General features: G+C 46.0%; 1 protein-coding gene across 1 annotated transcript in view; it reads left to right on the forward strand.

The window, feature by feature from the left end:
• LOC116970535 (TGF-beta receptor type-2-like) overlaps nucleotides 1-21,783 on the forward strand; it is a 91,070-nt gene that overhangs the window by 58,101 nt on the left and 11,186 nt on the right. Inside the window, exon 5 of the mRNA XM_033017176.1 lies at nucleotides 17,259-17,400. Within this exon, the coding sequence (XP_032873067.1) occupies nucleotides 17,259-17,400 (142 nt within the window). The remainder of the gene's footprint in view (nucleotides 1-17,258; nucleotides 17,401-21,783) is intronic.

Below are 21,783 nucleotides of genomic sequence, written 5' to 3' on the forward strand. Positions count from 1 at the left end.
TAATCGTATAATTTTTTGTGTGTTGGAAAACAAAATATATAGTGGCCTAGATGCTGCCTCACACGCCAGAGATTTGTGTTCGATCCTGTCCTCAGGCACTGTCCGTGTTGAATTTGCACATTCTCCCTGCAAGCGTGTGGGTTTCCTGCAAGCGTGTGGGTTTCCTCCCACATCCCAAACACGCATTGGCTTTGTAGGTTAACTTGTCTCTGTAAAATTGCCCCTAATGTGTAGGGAGTGGGTGAAGAATGTGGGATAACAGAACTTGTGTGAATGGGTAGACAAAAATGCTGGAGAAACTCAACGGGTGAGGCAGCATCTATGGAGGCAAGGAAATGGGCAACGTTTCCGGTCGAGACCCTTCTCCAGACTGATGTCGGGGGGGGGCGGGAAAAAAAAGAAAGAGGCGGAGACAGTGGGAGCGACAGTGGGAGAGCTGGGATGGGGAGGGGAAGGAGAAGAAATCAAGGACTACCTGAAATTGGATAAGCCAATGTCCATACCGCTGGGGTGTAAACTACCCAAGCGAAATATGAGGTGCTGTTCCTCCAATTTGCGGTGGGCCTCATTCTGGCCATGGAGGAGGCCCAGGACAGAAAAGTCAGATTCATAATGGGAGGGGTAGTTGAATTGCTGAGCTACTGGGAGATCAGGTTGGTTATTGCGAACTGAGTTGAGTTGTTATGCGAAGCGATCGCCAAGCCTGCGCTTGGTCTCACCGAGGTTGATCATACGCTGAATAATACAACAACATTTTTGTTTGGAAGTGGAAAGAAATAATAGAAATTGCATTCATTGCAATGTGAAAAGAGTTGAGATGCTGTATTTGGCTGCATGTCATTGTATATATCATGTCTTGATTGGTGAATATGTCTAGTTTATGACTTTAATTGAAGCAGAAATAATATGTGAATGCTTCGTTGAGCCCCACGAGTCTCGGGCAGATGGTGCTCGTCAGCCTGGCAAGGCAGTCCATCTAGGAGAGGGAAAACTCTGATTTAAAACCTCCACTGCCTTGTGGCCATATCCAGTCATGGAAAAGGCTCCAGGAGTAAACTTCAAGAAAATCCGGAGTCGGAGCCCCTAAGGCAGTTCGTCGTTGTCTACAACCTCTCTCTGGCAGCTCCTGCGACGGCGCTGGTGCCAAACTGTAACGGCCCTGCTGTTCCTTTGGATGGATCAGCGACGTGGAGAGAGGGGACGTGCTGTATGGGCAACGGCCTGCCTCCATATGACATCGCCCAGGCTTGCATCCGACCAGGATGCATCACCCATGGTCAGTCATGACCGAGTGGGGCCTACTACTACTACATTGAGCATAATTCCGACTGGTAACTACGCACTTCGTCCGAGCACATTATCGCATGCGTCATGCAAACCGTCTTAAATGACCACCTAAACTGTAATTTGGCAACCTAAAAAGCTGACTAGGTTGCCCGGCTGGAAACAGAAAAAAAAAGTTAAGTGAGAGCCCTGGGGGTTGTGGGGGAGAGGGGGGTGTTGTGGGGGAGAGGGGGGTGTTGTGGGGGAGAGGGGGGTGTTGTGGGGGAGAGGGGGGGTTGTGGGGGAGAGGGGGGTGTTGTGGGGGAGAGGGGGGTGTTGTGGGGGAGAGGGGGGTGTTGTGGGGGAGAGGGGGGTGTTGTGGGGGAGAGGGGGGTGTGTGGGGGAGAGGGGGGTGTTGTGGGGGAGAGGGGGGTGTTGTGGGGGAGAGGGGGGTGTTGTGGGGGAGAGGGGGGTGTTGTGGGGAGAGGGGGGTGTTGTGGGGGAGAGGGGGGGTGTTGTGGGGGAGAGGGGGGTGTTGTGGGGGAGAGGGGGGTGTTGTGGGGGAGAGGGGGGGTGTGTGGGGGAGAGGGGGGTGTTGTGGGGGAGAGGGGGGTGTTGTGGGGGAGAGGGGGGTGTTGTGGGGGAGAGGGGGGTGTTGTGGGGGAGAGGGGGGTGTTGTGGGGGGAGAGGGGGGTGTTGTGGGGGAGAGCGGGGTTTGTGCGGGAGAGGGGTATGTGGGGGGGGGGTTGTGGGGGAGAGGGGGGTGTTGTGGGGGAGAGAGGGGTGTTGTGGAGGAGAGGGGGGTGTTGTGGAGGTGAGGGGGGTGTTGTGGAGGAGAGGGGGGTGTTGTGGAGGAGAGGGGGGTGTTGTGGGGGAGAGGGGGGTGTTGTGGGGGAGAGGGGGGTGTTGTGGGGGAGAGGGGGGTGTTGTGGGGGAGAGCGGGGTTTGTGCGGGAGAGGGGTATGTGGGGGGGAGAGGTCAAAGTATCCTTTGTTGTCATTCAGACTTTTCAGTCTGAACGAAATTTCGTTGGTGTGTGGGTGGGGTGGGGGGCTCATTGTGGGGGGCTCATTGTGGGGGGCTCATTGTGGGGGGAGTGGGTTGTGGGGGGGTTTGTGGGTGGAGGGGGTGTGGGGTGGGGTGTGGGCAGGAGAAGAGAGCTGGAGGGGCAGGAGCCTGCGAGGGGGACCAGAGGGGAAGGGGTTGGTGGTGCGATGTGGACTCACAGCGTGCGCACGGCTTGTGGACTCGGCCCTGCCTCCGGGGCTTTATTCTCCGCGGGTGCCAGAAGGGATGTTATCTTTGTGGTGACTGTCAGGCGAGAAGACCAATCTGCTGATCTCACGGTTTATTAAACCTTCATAACTTTTGTAATCTTCCACCAATGGGAACAAAATTTGGAGCAGAGGAGCAGAGGAGAACGGTGGGTAAGGTGGCAAGTAATCCTGGCGATATAAGGTAGGGTTTTTGCGCAAATTTAAATACAACACAGACCGGAAGTGGTCAAGATGAGAGTTTTAGTAATAGTATATAGATGGGTGTCAGGGGTTATGGGGAGAAGGCGAGAATGGGGTTGGGGGAGAAATATAGATCTCCCATGATTGAATGGTGTTTCTTAGCTTCCCCCCCAGTCTAGTTGCAGTAAAAGCACTGAATCAAGCACTTGAAACAACTAAATTTTATTTTAACAAAAGCGCGTTACAGTTCAACCACTGTACCTATCCCACCGCGGGTTCAATCCCCATATCTGCCTGTTCAAGCCCTCTGGACCTCGCTCAGACAGAGACACTCCAGACGTTCCTGCAGTCCCAAGCGCTCTCCCAGAAGATCGACTCTGGACATCGTGGTAGCGGACTTTTATATGTCCCGGGACCTCGAGGGCCGAACCACATGGGGGTGGTCTCTTAATAACCCAATTACAGATATCGATTAACCCCATACATAACAGCCATTTCCCTAACCCAATAATACAGCAGCGTAATACATTGTATTCAAACCGGACTTCGTAAGGAAGCCAACTTAAAAACATTTACCCTGATCTGCCAGAAACCCAGACAAGGCTCAATGCCTCATCCAATCAACACTCGGCAAAGCAGAACTCTGCAACATTATTTACAATTATTCACAAGGTGTATGTCTGGTTTGCAGCCATCCAATCCATTCTATGCATTTTGCACCTAATTGACAGGGTTTGCAGATGTTCTCATTCTTTGCTTGCAAATTGTATCTAAGCTCCAGACACACTGGCACCTCTTTGCAGCTTGTCGCAGCTCTGCAGAGAACAACTCCAAATTGACCAAATCTCCCAGCAACCCTGAAGATTTTACCCCATTTTTAAGTCCTAGCCTCTCCAATTTAGCCAGGATTAACAACATGGCCCAGCTACACTAGTCCCACCTGGTCAATATCCCTCCAAACATGTCCTATCCAGGTACCTGTCTAACTGATTCTTAAATGTTGGGATAGTCCCAGCCTCAACTACCTCCTCTGGCAGCTTGTTCCATGCATCCACTATCCTTTGTGTGAAAAAGCTACCCCTCTGATTCCTATTAAATCATTCCCCCTTCACCTTGAAACTGTGTCCTCCTGTCCTCGATTTACTTACTCTGGGCAAGGAACTGCGCATCTACCCGATCTATTCCTCTCATAATTTTATTCGCCTCAATAGAAACATAGAAACATAGAAATTAGGTGCAGGAGTAGGCCATTCGGCCCTTCGAGCCTGCACCGCCATTCAATATGATCATGGCTGATCATCCAACTCAGTATCCCGTACCTGCCTTCTCTCCATACCCTCTGATCCCCTTAGCCACAAGGGCCACATCTAACTCCCTCTTAAATATAGCCAATGAACTGGCCTCGACTACCCTCTGTGGCAGGGAGTTCCAGAGATTCACCACTCTCTGTGTGAAAAAAGTTCTTCTCATCTCGGTTTTAAAGGATTTCCCCCTTATCCTTAAGCTGTGACCCCTTGTGCTGGCCTTCCCCAACATCGGGAGCAATCTTCCTGCATCTAGCCTGTCCAACCACTTAAGAATTTTGTAAGTTTCTATAAGATCCCCTCTCAATCTCCTAAATTCTAGAGAGTATAAACCAAGTCTATCCAGTCTTTCTTCATAAGACAGTCCTGACATCCCAGGAATCAGTCTGGTGAACCTTCTCTGCACTCCCTCTATGGCAATAATGTCCTTCCTCAGATTTGGAGACCAAAACTGTACGCAATACTCCAGGTGTGGTCTCACCAAGACCCTGTACAACTGCAGTAGAACCTCCCTGCTCCTATACTCAAATCCTTTTGCTATGAAAGCTAACATACCATTCGCTTTCTTCACTGCCTGCTGCACCTGCATGCCCACTTTCAATGACTGGTGTACCATGACACCCAGGTCTCGCTGCATCTCCCCTTTTCCTAGTCGGCCACCATTTAGATAATAGTCTGCTTTCCTGTTTTTGCCACCAAAATGGATAACCTCACATTTATCCACATTATACTGCATCTGCCAAACATTTGCCCACTCACCCAGCCTATCCAAGTCACCTTGCAGTATCCTAGCATCCTCCTCACAGCTAACACTGCCCCCCAGCTTAGTGTCGTCCGCAAATTGGAGATATTGCCTTCAATTCCCTCATCCAGATCATTAATATATATTGTAAATAGCTGGGGTCCCAGCACTGAGCCTTGCGGTACCCCACTAGTCACTGCCTGCCATTGTGAAAAGGACCCGTTTACTCCTACTCTTTGCTTCCTGTTTGCCAGCCAGTTCTCTATCCACATCAATACTGAACCCCCAATGCCGTGTGCTTTAAGTTTGTAAACTAATCTCTTATGTGGGACCTTGTCGAAAGCCTTCTGGAAGTCCAGATACACCACATCCACTGGTTCTCCCCTATCCACGCTACTAGTTACATCCTCGAAAAATTCTATAAGATTCGTCAGACATGATTTACCTTTTGTAAATCCATGCTGACTTTGTCCAATGATTTCACCACTTTCCAAATGTGCTGCTATCCCATCTTTAATAACTGACTCTAGCAGTTTCCCCACTACCGATGTTAGACTAACTGGTCTGTAATTCCCCGTTTTCTCTCTCCCTCCCTTCTTAAAAAGTGGGGTTACGTTTGCTACCCGCCAATCCTCAGGAACTACTCCAGAATCTAAAGAGTTTTGAAAGATTATTACTAATGCATCCACTATTTCTGGAGCTACTTCCTTAAGTACTCTGGGATGCAGCCTATCTGGCCCTGGGGATTTATCGGCCTTTAATCCATTCAATTTACCCAACACCACTTCCCGGCTAACCTGGATTTCACTCAATTCCTCCAACACCTTTGACCCGCAGTCCCCTGCTATTTCCGGCAGATTATTTATGTCTTCCTTAGTGAAGACGGAACCAAAGTAGTTATTCAATTGGTCCGCCATATCCTTGTTCCCCATGATCAACTCACCTGTTTCTGACTGCAAGGGACCTACATTTGTTTTAACTAATCTCTTTCTTTTCACATATCTATAAAAACTTTTGCAGTCAGTTTTTATGTTCCCTGCCAGTTTTCTTTCATAATCTATTTTTCCTTTCCTAATTAAGCCCTTTGTCCTCCTCTGCTGGTCTCTGAATTTCTCCCAGTATGCTGCTTTTTCTGGCTAATTTGTACGCATCATCCTTCGCTTTGATACTATCCCTGATTTCCCTTGTTATCCACGGATGCACTACCTTCCCTGATTTATTCTTTTGCCAAACTGGGATGAACAATTTTTGTAGTTCATCCATGCAGTCTTTAAATGTCTTCCATTGCATATCCACCGTCAACCCTTTTAGAATTAATTGCCAGTCAATCTTGGCCAATTCACGTCTCATACTCTCAAAGTTACCTTTCTTTAAGTTCAGAACCATTGTTTCTGAATTAACAATGTCACTCTCCATCCTAATGAAGAACTCAACCATATTATGGTCACTCTTGCCCAAGGGTGCACGTACAACAAGACTGCTAACTAACCCTTCCTCATTACTCAATACCCAGTCTAAAATAGCCTGCTCTCTCGTTGGTTCCTCTACATGTTGATTTAGATAACTATCCCGCATACATTCCAAAAATTCCTCTTCCTCAGCACTCCTGCCAATTTGATTCACCCAATCTATATGTAGATTGAAGTCACCCATTATAACGGTTTTGCCTTTGTCGCACGCATTTCTAATTTCCTGTTTGATACCATCTCCAACTTCACTACTACTGTTAGGTGGCCTGTACACAACACCCACCAGCGTTTTCTGCCCCTTAGTGTTTCGCAGCTCTACCCATACCGATTCCACATCCTGCAAACTAATGTCCTTCCTTTCCATTGCGTTAATCAATGTCCTTCCTTTCCATTGCGTTAATAAGATCACTCCTCATCCTCCTGCACTCCAAGGAATAGTCCCAACCTACTCAACCTCTCCATATAGCTCACACCCTCTGGCCCTAGCAACATCCTTGTAAATCTTCTCTGTACCCTTTCCAGCTTGACAACATCTGTCCTACAACATGGATTATCAAGCTCCTTCCAAAAGGTTGACCCTGGTTCTTTGGTTTGAGGTTATTTATTATCACGTGAATTGAGGTACAGTGAAAAGCTTTTATGTATTAACCAGTCAGCGGAAAGAGAGTACATGATTACAATTGAGTCATTCACAGTGTACAGATACATGATGAAGGGAATAACGTTTAGCCCAAGATAAAGACAGTAAAGCCCGATCAAAGATAGTCTGAGGGGCTCCAAAAATATCACCAGTTGTGTAGAGGCTTGCAAAGCCTGGTATATTCTCCTTGGAGTAGAATTGGTTAATAGTTTTCAGATGTGTTGTGTAGTTTGCTTCAAGTTACTGGAAGCAACTGGCTGGAGAATCAGCAACCAAAGTATGTTGTTTTTAGCCAGTAGGTGATGGAAAGAAATTAGAAATGTTTTTGGAAGGGAGCAGGTTTTTTTTTTGTTTTTTTTTTACTGGTTCAGTGTTTGGAGGAACATGGAAAAGTACAGCGCAGGAACAGGTCCTTCAGCCCAAAATGTGTGTGCCAATCACGATGCCAAGATAAACTAAACTTGTCTGCTTACACATAATCCAAATCCCTCCATTCCCTGCATATCCGTTTGCCCATGTAAAAGCCTCAAATGCCACTTACATTACTGCCTCCACCACTACATCTAGCAGTGTGGTTCAGGTACTCACAACCCTCTGTGTAAAAGAAAACTTGCCCAGTAAATCTCCTTTAAATTTTGCCCCTCTCACCTAAAACCTATACCCTCTACTTTACTTTAGTTGTAGTTCAGTTTACTTTAGAGATACTGCGCGGAAACAGGCCCTCCGGGCCCACCGCTTCTGTGCCGACCAGCGATCACGCAGTACACCAACAGTATCTTGCACACTAGGGACAATTTTACAACTTGCCAAAGCCAAATAACCTACAAACCTCTACGTCTTTGGAGTGTGGGAGGAAACCGGAGCACACTGAGAAAACCCACGCGGTCACAGGGGGAACGTACAAACTCCACATAGACAGCACCCGTGGTCAGGATCGAACCTAGATCTCTGGTGCTGTAAGTCAGCAATTCTACCGCTGTGCTGCCCTAAATCTTTGACATTTCCAGCCTGGGTACTGTGTAGTCCATCAATGCCTCGTGATTTTATATACCTCTACCTGGTCACTCCTCAACCTTCAACATTCTTGAGAAAACTATCCAAGTTTGTCCAAGATCTAAGCAGGTACAATTTAAAAAACTTAGAGGGAATTGAAAAGCCTGTTGGAAATATTTATGGCACTTTGGTTAGTCAGCATTTGGAGAATTGTGTGCAGTTGTGGTCGCCTCTTTACAGGAAAGATGTGGAGACTTTGGAGAGGGTGCAGAGAAGGGGTTGGATTAAAGGGGTTTGGCTGCACGCAGTGGTTGGATATCCAGTCTTGGATTGTTTTCTCTGGGATGTCAGTGTTGAGGGGAGTGTTGATAGAAGTATATTATGTGAGGCATAGATAAGGTAGACAGTCAAAACCTTTTTCCCAGGGTGGAAATGTCCAGCACTAGAGGGCATAGCCCGATGACGTTCTGGTTTGTAGGTTAATTGGCCTCTTGTAGGGAATGGATGAGAAAGTAGGATAACATAGAACTGGTGTGAACGGGAGATTGATTTGTGGTCCGAAGGTCTTGTTTCCATGCAGTATCTCTAAACTAAACTCGTCTCCAGCCCACTGGTCTTGTTTTGATGCAGTATCTCTAAACTAATCTCATCTCCAGCTCACTGCTGAGCTACTGTCAACTCCGAGTGGCGCTTATTTCATTGTTGCAATGTATGATAATTACACAAGGGGGTTCATCCAAGGATTAAATTCAGCATTATGTAAACCACCTTGGGGAGTAAGCTTTGGGAAATCATTAATTCACCACCGCACAAACGTAAACAAACCCTTGAAGAGGCATCTTTGCTATTTGACAATGAAGTGAGAGTCCTGGCACTCGCTTCACCGCTCAACACTCGGCCATTATGTTTAGTATCATACCACATGGAAACAGGCCCTTCGGCCCAACTTACCCATGCTGACCAACATGTCCCATCTACACCAGTCCCAGCTGCCTCCATTGGGAGGCCAACAAGTTTAGAAATACAGCGCGCAAGCAAGCCCTTCGACCCACCGAGTTCGTGCCGACCAGCGATCCCTGTATACTAGCTCTATCCTACACACTAGGGACAATTTACAATTTTTAACAAAGCCAATTAACCTACGAACCTGTACGTCTTTGGAGTGCGGAGCACCCGGGGAAAACCCACGCAGGTCACGGGGAGAACATACAAACTCCGTACAGGCAGCACCCGTAGTCAGGATCGAATCTGGGGCTGATGATCTTCCAGCAACACTTGATGTCTGTCTCGGCATGTGCTTCCCATGTACGTTGTGCTCCCAACGCCTCGCCATCAAAAGTTGCCGTCCATGTGCCTGTTTCTGAGATGTTGCTGATTAAAATGCATTTCCTGAGCCTATTTGTAGGACTCCCATTAGCTGCACACACAACATTTCGTACTCCTGCCTGTGTTAATCAGGATCCTAACACCTGCTGATGGACTCTTTGGGAAAAGTAGTGTTGAGTGAGTGAAACAGATGTTGGCCACGCTCAGCCCAGGAATCTCCAACAGCTCCTGGCCTCTCTTTAAAGCCGGTTTTAAAAATAAATAGACATGGAAGAAACTCTGTGTGGAAACAGGTGGAGTCTCTCTTCCTGCCCTTAACCCAATAATCACAATTGCCCGTTTGAAACAAGAACATCTGGTTCTGATCCTCTTGGCTTAACTCAGTAATCTCTGTTCATTTCTGCTAATGCTACTCCATCGGAAATGGTCTTTATTTACATCATCACCATCACATCTCTTTTTTAACTTTTTTCCACTCTGATCCTGTCATCTGTGTGAAAGACTCGTCCATGCCGACTAAGATGCCCCATTTAAGCTGGTCCTGCTTGTTGGTAAAATGTGCAAGAAAGACTGCAGGTGCCTGGAAGGTCATGTTTGACTAATCTTCTTGAATTTTTTGAAGAGGTTACTCGGGAAATTGATGAGGGTAAAGCAGTGGATGTTGTATATATGGACTTCAGTAAGGCCTTTGACAAGGTTCCTCACGGAAGGTTGGTTAAGAAGGTTCAATTGTTGGGTATTAATGGTGGAGTAGCACGATGGATTCAACCGTGGCTGAATGGGAGATGCCAGAGAGTAATGGTGGATGGTTGTTTGTCAGGTTGGAGGCCAGTGACTAGTGGGGTGCCACAGGGATCTGTGTTGGGTCCACTGTTGTTTGTCATGTACATCAATGATCTGGATGATGGTGTGGTAAATTGGATTAGTAAATATGCAGATGATACTAAGATAGGTGGGGTTGTGGATAATGAAGTAGATTTTCAAAGTCTACAGAGAGATTTATGCCAGTTGGAAGAGTGGGCTGAAAGATGGCAGATGGAGTTTAATGCTGATAAGTGTGAGGTGCTACATCTTGGCAGGACAAATCAAAATAGGACGTACATGGTAAATGGTAGGGAATTGAAGAATGCAGGTGAACAGAGGGATCTGGGAATAACTGTGCACAGTTCCCTGAAAGTGGAATCTCATGTAGATAGGGTGGTAAAGAAAGCTTTTGGTGTGCTGGCCTTTATAAATCAGAGCATTGAGTATAGAAGTTGGGATGTAATGTTAAAATTATACAAGGCATTGGTGAGGCCAATTCTGGAGTATGGTGTACAATTTTGGTCGCCTAATTATAGGAAGGATGTCAACAAAATAGAGAGAGTACAGAGGAGATTTATTAGAATGTTGCCTGCGTTTCAGCAACTAAGTTACAGAGAAAGGTTGAACAAGTTAGGGCTTTATTCTTTGGAGCGCAGAAGGTTAAGGGGGGGACTTGATAGAGGTCTTTAAAATGATGAGAGGGATAGACAGAGTTGACGTGGATAAGCTTTTCCCACTGAGAGTAGGGAAGATTCAAACAAGGGGACATGACTTGAGAATTAAGGGACCGAAGTTTAGGGGTAACATGAGGGGGTACTTCTTTACTCAGAGAGTGGTAGCTGTGTGGAATGAGCTTCCAGTGAAGGTGGTGGAGGCAGGTTTGTTTTTATCATTTAAAAATAAATTGGATAGTTATATGGACGGGAAAGGAAAGGAGGGTTATGGTCTGAGCGCAGGTATATGGGACTAGGGGAGAATACGTGTTCGGCACGGACTAGAAAGGTCGAGATGGCCTGTTTCCGTGCTGTAATTGTTATATGGTTATATGCTGATAAAATCAAAGGTAGACCCAAAATGCTGGAGTAACTCAGCAGGGTGAGGCAGCATCTACGGAGAGAAGGAAAGGGTGACTTTTCTGGTCGAGACCCTTCTTCAGACTGAGAGTCAGGGAAGAGGGAATCTAGAGATATGGAAGGGCAAGGTGTGAAAACAACAGATCAAAGCAGATGTTGATAAGGAAATGTAGAATGGTTCATTGTTAGCTAAGGGGAAGGTGACGGAGTCATACAATCAATACCATTAATGAGAAGGACAGTGAAACTAGTTGGAGATCTAGGATGGGGAGGGACAGAGAGAGGGTGAAAGTAAGGGTTTCTTGAAATTAGAGAAATCAATATTCATACTGTTGGGTTATAAGCTGCCCAAGCGACATGAGGCGCTGTTCCTCAGGTAGTTGAGGCATGTACAATAACATTTGGACAGGTGCATGGATGGGAAAGGGTTAGAGGGATATGGACCAAATGTGGGTAAATGGGACACACTTAGATGAGACACCTTGGTCGGCATGGGCAAGATGGGCTGAAGGGCCTGTTTCTGTTTCTGTGCTGCATGACCCTATGACTCTGACATAACTGTGGTGGATCACCAGTGTTTGCTTCCCTCCAGGTTGATAACAACATCCTTACTCCTTGGCCAATTTCATATCTGTACTACCACAGCCCAGTTAATTCTGGCAGCATTAACTGCGCTAACAAGTCTGTGTTGTGGGTGCTTTACCCAACGTCTTTGAAAGCCCACGTGCTCGACAGATTTGGTTGATATTGCTAAAAGGCTGACTTTGTCAGACAAGGACTCTGCAATCCGACGCCTAATTGATGTCGCTATGTTGCGTTAATAAATGAGAGTGAAAGGGCATTCTGCCAACAGATCAATGCAATGTAATAGGCTTGGCATGTGTACAGAATGAGCTGCTGGTGCTATTATCATGGAACTTGCCACCCGCTCAAAACTAATGCACCCACCCAATAGTAAATAAGCGAATCTTCAAACAGCATTTAACTCTGTTTTGTGGGTCACCGTAGATGGTGGTATTTGTCCTTGCACAAAGTTTAGTTTGGAGATGCAGCACAGAAACGGGTTATTTGCCCACCGAGTCTGCGTCGACCCGCACACTAAAACTATCCTACACGCACGATTGTACCAAACCGGAGCTCCCGGGGAAAACCTACGCAGGTCAGAGGAGAACGTACAATCTCCGTACAGACAGTAGTCGGGGTCGAACCCAGATCTCTGGAACTGTGAGGCAGCATCTCTACCGCTGCGCCACCACGCCGCAGTGTATATATTTTCATCAATGATTATTGTACCGTGGAAATAGATAATGGAATCATGACCACAAGATGTGGAACAGAAAAAGGCCATTTGGCCCATCTAGTCCACTCTAGAATAACGGATCACAGGAGAAGGCCGTTTGGCCCATCAGTCTATGTCACACTGGCTGCTGGTACCACAGGCCTCTAATTATTTTTCCTCTTTAAGCTAACTGTCCGTTTTCCATTAGCTGCCAGCTCTTTTTCTTGCCCGTTCACCTTACAGCTGTGTCCATCAATTACTGATCTGTCTGCCCATGGAGACCTCTCCTCATCAAGATGCCTCATAATTGGGCCACCTCTGATGAATCTATCGCTTGCCCTTCACTGATGTGTAGTGAAGTTGCCTCCTCTTTTCAGAAACACGCACGGTGGGCAAGACGTTGAAGGGGGACCCGTAAAATAGAAGGAAAGCAATCTGATTCAGAATGGTGTCTTGTTTTAGTTTTAGGCTGGCACGGTGGCGCAGCACTAGAGTTGCTGCCTTACAGCGTCAGAGATCTGGGTTCGATCCTGACCATGAGTGCTGTCTGTACAGACATTGTACATTCTCCCCGCGACCTCACGGATTTGCCCCGGGTGCTCTGGTTTCCTCCCACATTCCAAAGAAGCGCAAGTTTGTAAGTAAATCGGCTTTGTAATAAAAATTGTAAATTGTCCCCAGGGTGTAGGATAGAGTTAGTGTACGGGGAACGCTGGTCAGCACGGTCTCAGTGGGCCGAAGGGCCTGTTTCTGCACTATATCTCTAACCTAAACTAAAAAAATAATAAAACCTCCACTGAGAATGGAGTAATATCAATAGATACCCACTCTGGAGGTGTTCAGCATTTCCTTCATAAATGTCATTGCTTGCATAAATTTAGAGGCAGGATACTAATGTGACGTGTAAACCTGTGGGCAGGGCTGCGGTGTTTGCATGTGAGCTTGCAAAACTAAAACTGTTTGAATAACTAAAGTTGTTCAAGTGGTTTTGCCTTACCTTGCAAAGGAATTCCTACACAAACAATAGTAAGCTATTAATTGCCGATTATATCAATATAAACTTCTTTTTGGGTAATTGATTAACCTGAGAGTTAAATAGATTTTGTCTAAAAATTAACCAGCACCTGCAAAGACATATTAAACAAACTGCCGGCTTCTTCTTCTTCTTGCGTACGGCGTGCCCAGCCTAAAGTTGTAGGACAACTTGTACTATTTGATCTTATTTAATTGTGCACGCCGGGTTGATTGCATTTGTCGAAACAGGGCGGACCACATGAAGGTTGCAATCTCCCACACCAGACTACCTGCAATGAGATCATATTCACCACAGGCCCTTCATTATTCAGTGTAGAAATGCATGAGGCCCAATGCATCGAATGAGCTATGAGTCAGAACATAAGGTATAAAATTTAGATATGGTAACTAGTGTTTAGTTTATTGTCTGAGGCTGAGCAGAGCCACAGTGAAAAGCTTTTATTTGTGTGCTATTCAGTCAGTGGAAAGACTATACATGATTATGATCAAGTCATCCACAGTGTACAGATGCAAGATAAAGGGAATAATGTTTAGTGCAAGATAAAGTCCAAATGAAGATAGTCCGAGGGTCTGCAATGAGTTAGATTATAGCGTTGGACAGCTCTCTAGTTGGTGATAGGATGAATAGGCACATTGATATGCAAGGAATGGACAGATATAGATCACGTTCAATTTAACTTGGCATCATGGTTGAAGGTCGACACAAAATGCTGGAATGTTAAATGTGTTTAGCAACCGGGAGGTCACGTGGGCCTGGGCAGACTGAGCGGAGGTGTTCAGCGTAACGATCGCCGAGCCTGCGCTTGGTTGAAGGCCCTGTTCCTGTGCTGTCCTGTTCTCCGATCCATGTAAACATGAGTAGGACAATTGGCCACTCAAGTCGGCTTCAACATTTAATGAGATCACAACATGGCCACAGTATCACTTTCTCGTTGTGTTCAGATACCCGTCAACTCCATCTAATGCCTTTAATGATCTTTCCTTCACAGCTTATTGGGGTAGCAACTACGTCATTCTCCTTATGTTCCAGAAAGCTGTTGTATATGCATAACCTTGGGCACTGGGCACTTGGGTATTGGGTTCAGTTCTGGGTACCATGTTATAGAAAAGATGTTGCCAAGCTGGAAAGGGGACAGGGAAGATTTACGAGGATGTTACCAGGACTAGAGGGTCTGATCTATAGGGAGAGGTTGAGTAGGCTGGGTCTCTATTCCCTGGAGCGCAGGAGGATGTGGGGTAATCTTATAGAGGTGTATAAAATCATGAGAGGAATAGATCGGGTAGATGCAGAGTCTCTTGCCCAATGTAGGTGACTCGAGAACCAGAGGACATAGGTTTAAGGTGAAGGGGAAAAGATTTAATAGGGATCTGAGGAGTAACCTTTTCACACAAAGGGTGGTGGGTGGATGGAACAAGCTGCCAGTGGAGGTAGTTGAGGAGGGACTATCCCAACGTTTAAGAAGCAGTTGGCAGGTACATGTATATGACAGATTTGGAGTGATATGGACCAAATACAGGCAGGCGGGACTAGTGTAGCTGGGACATAGAAACATAGAAACATAGAAAATAGGTGCAGGAGTAGGCCATTCGGCCATTCGAGCCTGCACCGCCATTCAACATGTTGGCCAGTGTGGCCAAGTTGGGTCGAAGGACCTATTTCCATACTATATCGCTCCATGACTGCCTATTGTTATTGTGGTGTTAAAAATTGATTAAGTACTGTCATTCTGACACATTAAGATAGAGGTTTGCCATATGTCCAGCAGTCTTATTTCCCTGTATTAAGTCAGCTCCTTCAGTATCATGGAAACATAGAAAATAGGTGCAGGAGTAGGCCATTCGGCCCTTCGAGCCTGCACCGCCATTCAATATGATCATGGCTGATCATCTACTCAGTATCCTGTACCTGCCTTCTCTCCATACCCCCTGATCCCTTTAGCCACAAGGGCCACATCTAACTCCCTCTTAAATATAGCCAATAAACTGGCCTCAACTACTTTCTGTGGCAGAGAATTCCAGAGATTCACCACTCTCTGTGTGAAAAATGTTTTTCTCATCTTGGTCCTAAAAGATTTCCCCCTTATCCTTAAACTGTGACCCCTTGTTCTGGACTTCCCCAACATCAGGAACAATCTTCCTGCATCTAGCCTGTCCAACCCCTTAAGAATTTTGTAAGTTTCTATAAGATCCCCCCTCAATCTTCTAAATTCTAGCGAGTACAAGCCGAGTCTATCCAGTCTTTCTTCATATGAAAGTCCTGACATCCCAGGAATCAGTCTGGTGAACCTTCTCTGTACTGCCTCTATGGCAAGAATGTCTTTCCTCAGATCATAGTTTGCTTTGATGACTTAGATTTCCCATGGCCAAAAGGATCCTCTTCAGATTCGGTCCAAGTTTAAACTGAAACCAAACTCGATGTCACTGTCCAAATTATAACATTTACTTGCGTCTCCAAGGAGTCACTGCATTCAACAGTCATTGATCAGTTTTGTTTCAGTTCAGTTTATTGTCACATGTACCGAGGTACAGTGAAAAGCATTAGCTGCGTGCCAATCAGTCAGCAGAAAAACAATACACGATTACAATCGAGCCATTCAAAGTGTACAGATACATGATAAGGGAATAACGTTTAATAATAATAATAATAATAATATCTTTTATTGTCATTACACGTCAGTGCAACGAGATTTGGTATGCAGCTCCAACCGATGAAAAAGAAAAGTAAAATAAATAAATAAGCTGTGTTTAGTGCAAGAAAAATCCAGTAGAGTCCAATCATAGATAGTAGATAGTATTGCTCTCTAGTTGTGGTAGGATGGTTCAGCTGGGAAGAAACTGTCCCTGAATCTGGAGGTGTGCATTTCACTTCTATATCTTTCCCGATGGGAGAGGGGAGACGATGGAGTGGCCGGGGTGCGATCCATCCTTGATTATGCTGCTGGCCTTGCCGAGGCAGCGTGAGGTATAAATGGAGTCAATGGAAGGGAGGTTGGTTTGTGTGATGGTCAGGGCGGTGTCGACTATTCTCTGCAATTTCTGGCGGTCTTATGGAGACCAATTAGCCTTGAGTATAAAATAGTCTGTGGGAAGACCGACCACATTTATTTACAAGAGGATGTAGCACGGGTACATGTCGCCATGCCAGCAGTGATAAGCTGCTTTTTTGTTTCTAGCCACCGCTGGCATTAAATGCCATTCTGCCCATAGGCCCACGCCCATACCACAGGAATGAAAGCCGACAAAGACATTGTCCAATTTCTCTGTACAATTAGCTGGCAGCTGCTTTTTGCACAACTTTTTCAACAGCATCCGATTATAAGGTCAAATTTCTTGCGGACTCAATGCTGGGCGTGTGGAAGCAATGTGCCCTAGGTTATGGACAAACAACTCTTGCTCTTTTGCAAATTGAAACTGCAGTTCAAGGACAAGTTAATTTGTACAGAAACCTAGAAAATAGGTGCAGGAGTAGGCCATTCGGCCCTTCGAGCCTGCACTACCATTCAATATGATCATGGCTGATCATCAAAATCAGTACTCCGTTCCTGCTGTACAAGTCTGAAGAAGGGTCTCGACCCGAAACGTCGCCAATTCGTTCTCTCCATAGATGCTGCCTCACCTGCTGAGTTTCTCCAGCATTTTATTTCTACCTTTGATTTTATCAGCATCTGCAGTTCCTTCTTAGTCACTCTGTTCCTGCTTTCTCCCCATACCCCTTGATTCCATTAGCCCTAAGAGCTACATCCAACTCTCTCTTGAATACATCCAGTGAATTGGTAATCATTTGTTAGTAGTGTTGGGTTTGACTGTTATTCTTCATGTCAGATTTTACAAGTACAAACATGACCTGTTTTACCCTTTTCATGTACTCTGTAGGTGGGCACGGCTAGATATATGGCACCTGAAGTGCTGGAGTCGCGAATTAATTTGGAGGATATCGAGGCATTTAAACAAGCGGACGTGTATTCACTGGCCCTCGTGCTGTGGGAGATGTTATCGCGATGCACAGCTGCTGGCGGTGAGTGGCAATAAAATATCTTCAAACATCAAACAGCCCATCTTTATAACGTGGAGCTCATATGCTGGCCTGTTGATGCATGGATAGTTTGCAGGTTCTCCCCATGACCTGCCTGGGTTTTCTCCAAGATCTTTGTTTTCTTCCCCCACTCCAAATACGTACAGGTTTGTAGGTTAATTGGCTTTGTACCAGTGTGAATTGTCCCTAGTGTGTGTAGGATATTGTTTATTTACGGGGATCGCTGGTCAGCACAAACTCGGTGGGCTGAAGGTCCTGTTTCCGCTCAGTAACTCTAAACTAAGCTAAAAAACAAATGTCTATGTATCTTTGTTGATCTTAAATGTGCCAATCACAGTAGGTGATAAATCTATAACTTCTGCAAGGAGGGGAAAAGATCCTTGGTGTTAATGAAGGCTCAGTTAGTGATTCTCTTGTCTCTTGAGTCAAATGTTAAGTGAGATCCCACTAGGCGTTTGACTCAAGATCGACACAACATGCTGGAGTAACTCAGCTGGAAAGGCAGCATCTCTGGAGAGAGGGAATGGGTGACGTTTCGGGTCGAGACCCTTCTTCAGATTGGGAGTCGGGGAGAGGGAGACACCGAGATAAGGAAGGTTACACGGAGAGAAGAGGAGAACTTTCAAAGTAGGCATACCTTGAGGGTCTATCACAGTGGAGTGGAACAGACCAAATATGTAGGAAGGAACTGCAGATGCTAGTTTACACCGAACATAAACTCAGTCTGGATAAGGGTCACAAAACTATTTGGAATTGGATTAGAATAAGGCCATTCGGCCTATCAAGTCTACTCCACCTTTCAATCAAGGGTGATCTATCTCTCCCTCCCAACCCCATTCTCCTGCCTTCTCCCCTTAACCACTGACAGCCATACTAATCAAGAATCTATCTATCTCTGCCTTAAATATATCCACTGTCCTGGCCCCCGCAGCCTTCTGTGGCAAAGAATTCCACAGATTCACCACCTTCTGACTAAAGACATTTCTCCTCATTTCCTTCCTAAAATAATGTCCTTTAATTCTGAGGTTATGACTTCCAGTCCTATACATCCTCCACTAGTGGAAACATCCTCTCCACATCCACTCTTTCCAGGCCTTTCACTATTCTGTTTCAATGAGGTCCCCCCTCATTCTTCCAAACCCGACCCGACCCGAAACGTCACCCATTCCTCTCTCCAGAGATGCTGCCTGTCCTGCCGAGTTACTCCAGCATTTTGTATCTCTCTTCGGTGTTTGACCGAATCCTTTCATTATTTCCAAGGGCATCTTGGTCAATGGTCAGTTTAGTGATCCAGAATGGAAACAGGCCCTTCGGCCTAGCGAGTCCACACTGACCATCGATCAACTGTCAGAGGTAGTGGGAGGTATAATAACATTGAGTAGCCATTTGGACAGTTACATGGATGGGAAGGATTAAAGGGATGTGGGTCAGGTTTTGATGGGCATTTTGGTCACTATGGTCAGACCTGTGTCAGTGCTATGTCATTCCGTGACTTCTGAGACCAGAGCAGCCACATAAGAAACTTTTTTACTCCTGAGTATTTAGAATGAAAACAGTTATCACCTAGTGTGATTGGTACATTTAATAGCAACAAGATACATAGACATTTAGTTTTTAGTTTAGTTTATTTTTAGAGATAGTGTGGAAACAGACCATTCAGCCCATCGAGTCCACTTTGACCAGCGATCCCCTTATATAATCACTATCCTACACACACTAGGGACAATTTACACTTGTACCAAGCAAATTAACCTACAAACCTGTACGTATTTGGAGTGGGAGGAAACCGATGATCTCTGAGAAAACCAACACAGGTCATGGGGAGAAAGTACAAACTCCGTACAGACAGTACCCGTAGTTGGGATCGAACCCGGGTCTCCGGTGCTGCAAGCGCTGTAAGGCAGCAACTCTAGCGCTGCACAACTGTGCAGTGTTAAGTTTATCACGTGTACCGTTTTGTTGCGTGTTGACCAGTCAGCGGAAAGACAATACGTGACTACAATCGAGCCATTCACAGTGTACAGAAACATGATAAGGAAATAATGTTTAGTGCAAGATAAAGCCAGTAAAGTCCAATCAAAGATAGTCTGAGGGTCACCAATGAGGTAGAAAGTAGTTCAGCACTGCTGCCCGATAACAGCTGGGAAGAAACTGTCCCTGAATCTGGAGGTGTGCATTTTCAGTTCCATATCTTTTGCCCAAAGGGAGAGGGGAGAAGAGGGTGTGGCCAGGGTGCGACTCATCCTTGATTATGCTGCTGGCCTTGCCGGGGCAGTGTGAGGTATAAATAGAGGCAATGGAAGGGAGTTTGGTTGGCGTGATGGTCTGGGCTGCGTCTACAATTCGCTGCAATTTCTTGGATGGAGAGGAAAACGCTCAAATTGATAAAGGGAACAGGCAGAAGGGGTTAAATGTAGCAGCATTGAAAGAGGATGGAGTGGTCTATCTTTGCCCTGCACGTAATGCTGAAGAGTTGACTGGTTACAAATGTTTTCAGAAATAGACGCAGTGGAGAAACCTGTTGCGTTGGTGTTATTGCAAAATTCAGGCGTAAAGGTTCTTATTTCATGCAAGATGCTTGAGCAATACATGGCAGTGGTGGATTGTGGCCAATTGTCACCTCCTTGTAAATGGAGACATTGACATAACTCCAGCCCTGGCACTGTGCAATTGTTATGTGGAGGTTGTCACTGACTAGTCGTGACCGAGCCGGAGATCTCTGCTTGGCACCGAGTTGTGACGACTGTTTATTCAGACAGTGTTTAGGATTCACTGACCAGGGCCACCTACTATCAAGAGTTAAGATCCTCCAGTAATCTGTTTGTTCAAATTGAATTGCTTTCATTGACAGAACCTGCCTGGGGGCATTTTCCCTTTCAAAACGTATTTCCATTTGTTATTGCGCTGCCGAGCCGCGATCGATCAACAAAACGTGTTCGCGCTAATGTTCCACTATTGAGCCATCTCTCAAATTAGGTTGCAAATCAGAAGAGGTTTGTAGCTAGGGGTTTATGGAGACATTGGCTGTTTTGTAACTGACACTTATGCAGATCTGTTCCGTTCAGCATAGTTTTTAGATACGGCACCGAAACAGGCCCTTCGGCCCACCGAGTCCGCACCGACCAGCAAACCCCGTGCACCAACACTATCCTATACACACTGAGGACAATTTACAATTTTACCAAGTCAATTAACCTACAAGTGTGGGAGGAAACCGGAGCGCCTGGAGAAAACCCACGCAGGTCACAGGGAGATCGTACAAACTCTGTATAGACAAGCACCTGTAGTCAGGAACGAACCCGGGTCTCTGGCACTGTAAGGCAGCAACTCTACCACTGCACCACCGTGACACCCTAAGATCTCGTATTGAATCATTAATGCTTCATCTCCACAACCATTTCCCCATTAGCAATAATGAAGACACACACTATGTTTGTTTTCTGCAGTTCTGGCAGCGCAGCACGTAATCTTCCTCCCCCCTGCAACGTCTTTCTCCCTGCTCATATCAGCTGACCTCTAGTTGCAGACACAGCCGTCTGGGGCATGTCTAGACCTGCGATCATTTTCTTTGCTGTTTGAGCTTCTCAAATCTTGGCTCTTTGGAACGTGAAGCAATTTTAATTGCTTATTGAATGTTTTTGACATACGCTGTTTGGATTCATCTTTGAAGCAACTAGTGGTATTTGGTGGTAATAATTAGCAAAATGAAGTTGGCAACCAGATTTTACAACCCAGTGGTATGAATGGTGATTTCTCTAATTTCAAGTAACCCTTAGATTCCCTCCCTAGTCATCCTGCTAGTTCCACTGTTCACATCCTTGTATCCCTTCATTATCACGTCCTCTCCAGCCAACGATGGGCCATTATGCGCTTCACCCTTCCTTGGTCATCTGTTGCCGGCCTTGCTTTCTTCTGGCCTCTTCATACCTCCAGTTCTCTCCCCTCTACAGTTTAAGAAAAAACTGCAGATGCTGATAAAATCAAAGGTAGACACAAAATGCTGGAGAAATTCAGCGGGTGAGGCAGCATCTATGAAGAGAAGGAACTGGCAACATTTCGGGTCTGAGGAAGGGTCTTGCTCAGAACCCGCTGAGTTTCTCCAGCAATTTGTGTCTACTCTCCCCTATACTTTCAGTTTGAAGAAGGGTGCCAACCCAAAAGGTCACCCATCCTTTTTCTCCACAGATGCTACCTGACCCACTGAGTTACTCCAGCACTCTGTGAAACGTCACCTATCCATGTTCTCCACAGATGCTACCTGACCCACTGAGTTACTCCAGCACTCTGTGAAACGCCACCTATCCATGTTCTCCACAGATGCTACCTGACCCGCTGAGTTACTCCAGCACTCTGTGAAACGTCACC

Source organism: Amblyraja radiata, chromosome 2, assembly GCF_010909765.2.
Source record: "Amblyraja radiata isolate CabotCenter1 chromosome 2, sAmbRad1.1.pri, whole genome shotgun sequence".
NCBI lineage: Eukaryota > Metazoa > Chordata > Chondrichthyes > Rajiformes > Rajidae > Amblyraja > Amblyraja radiata.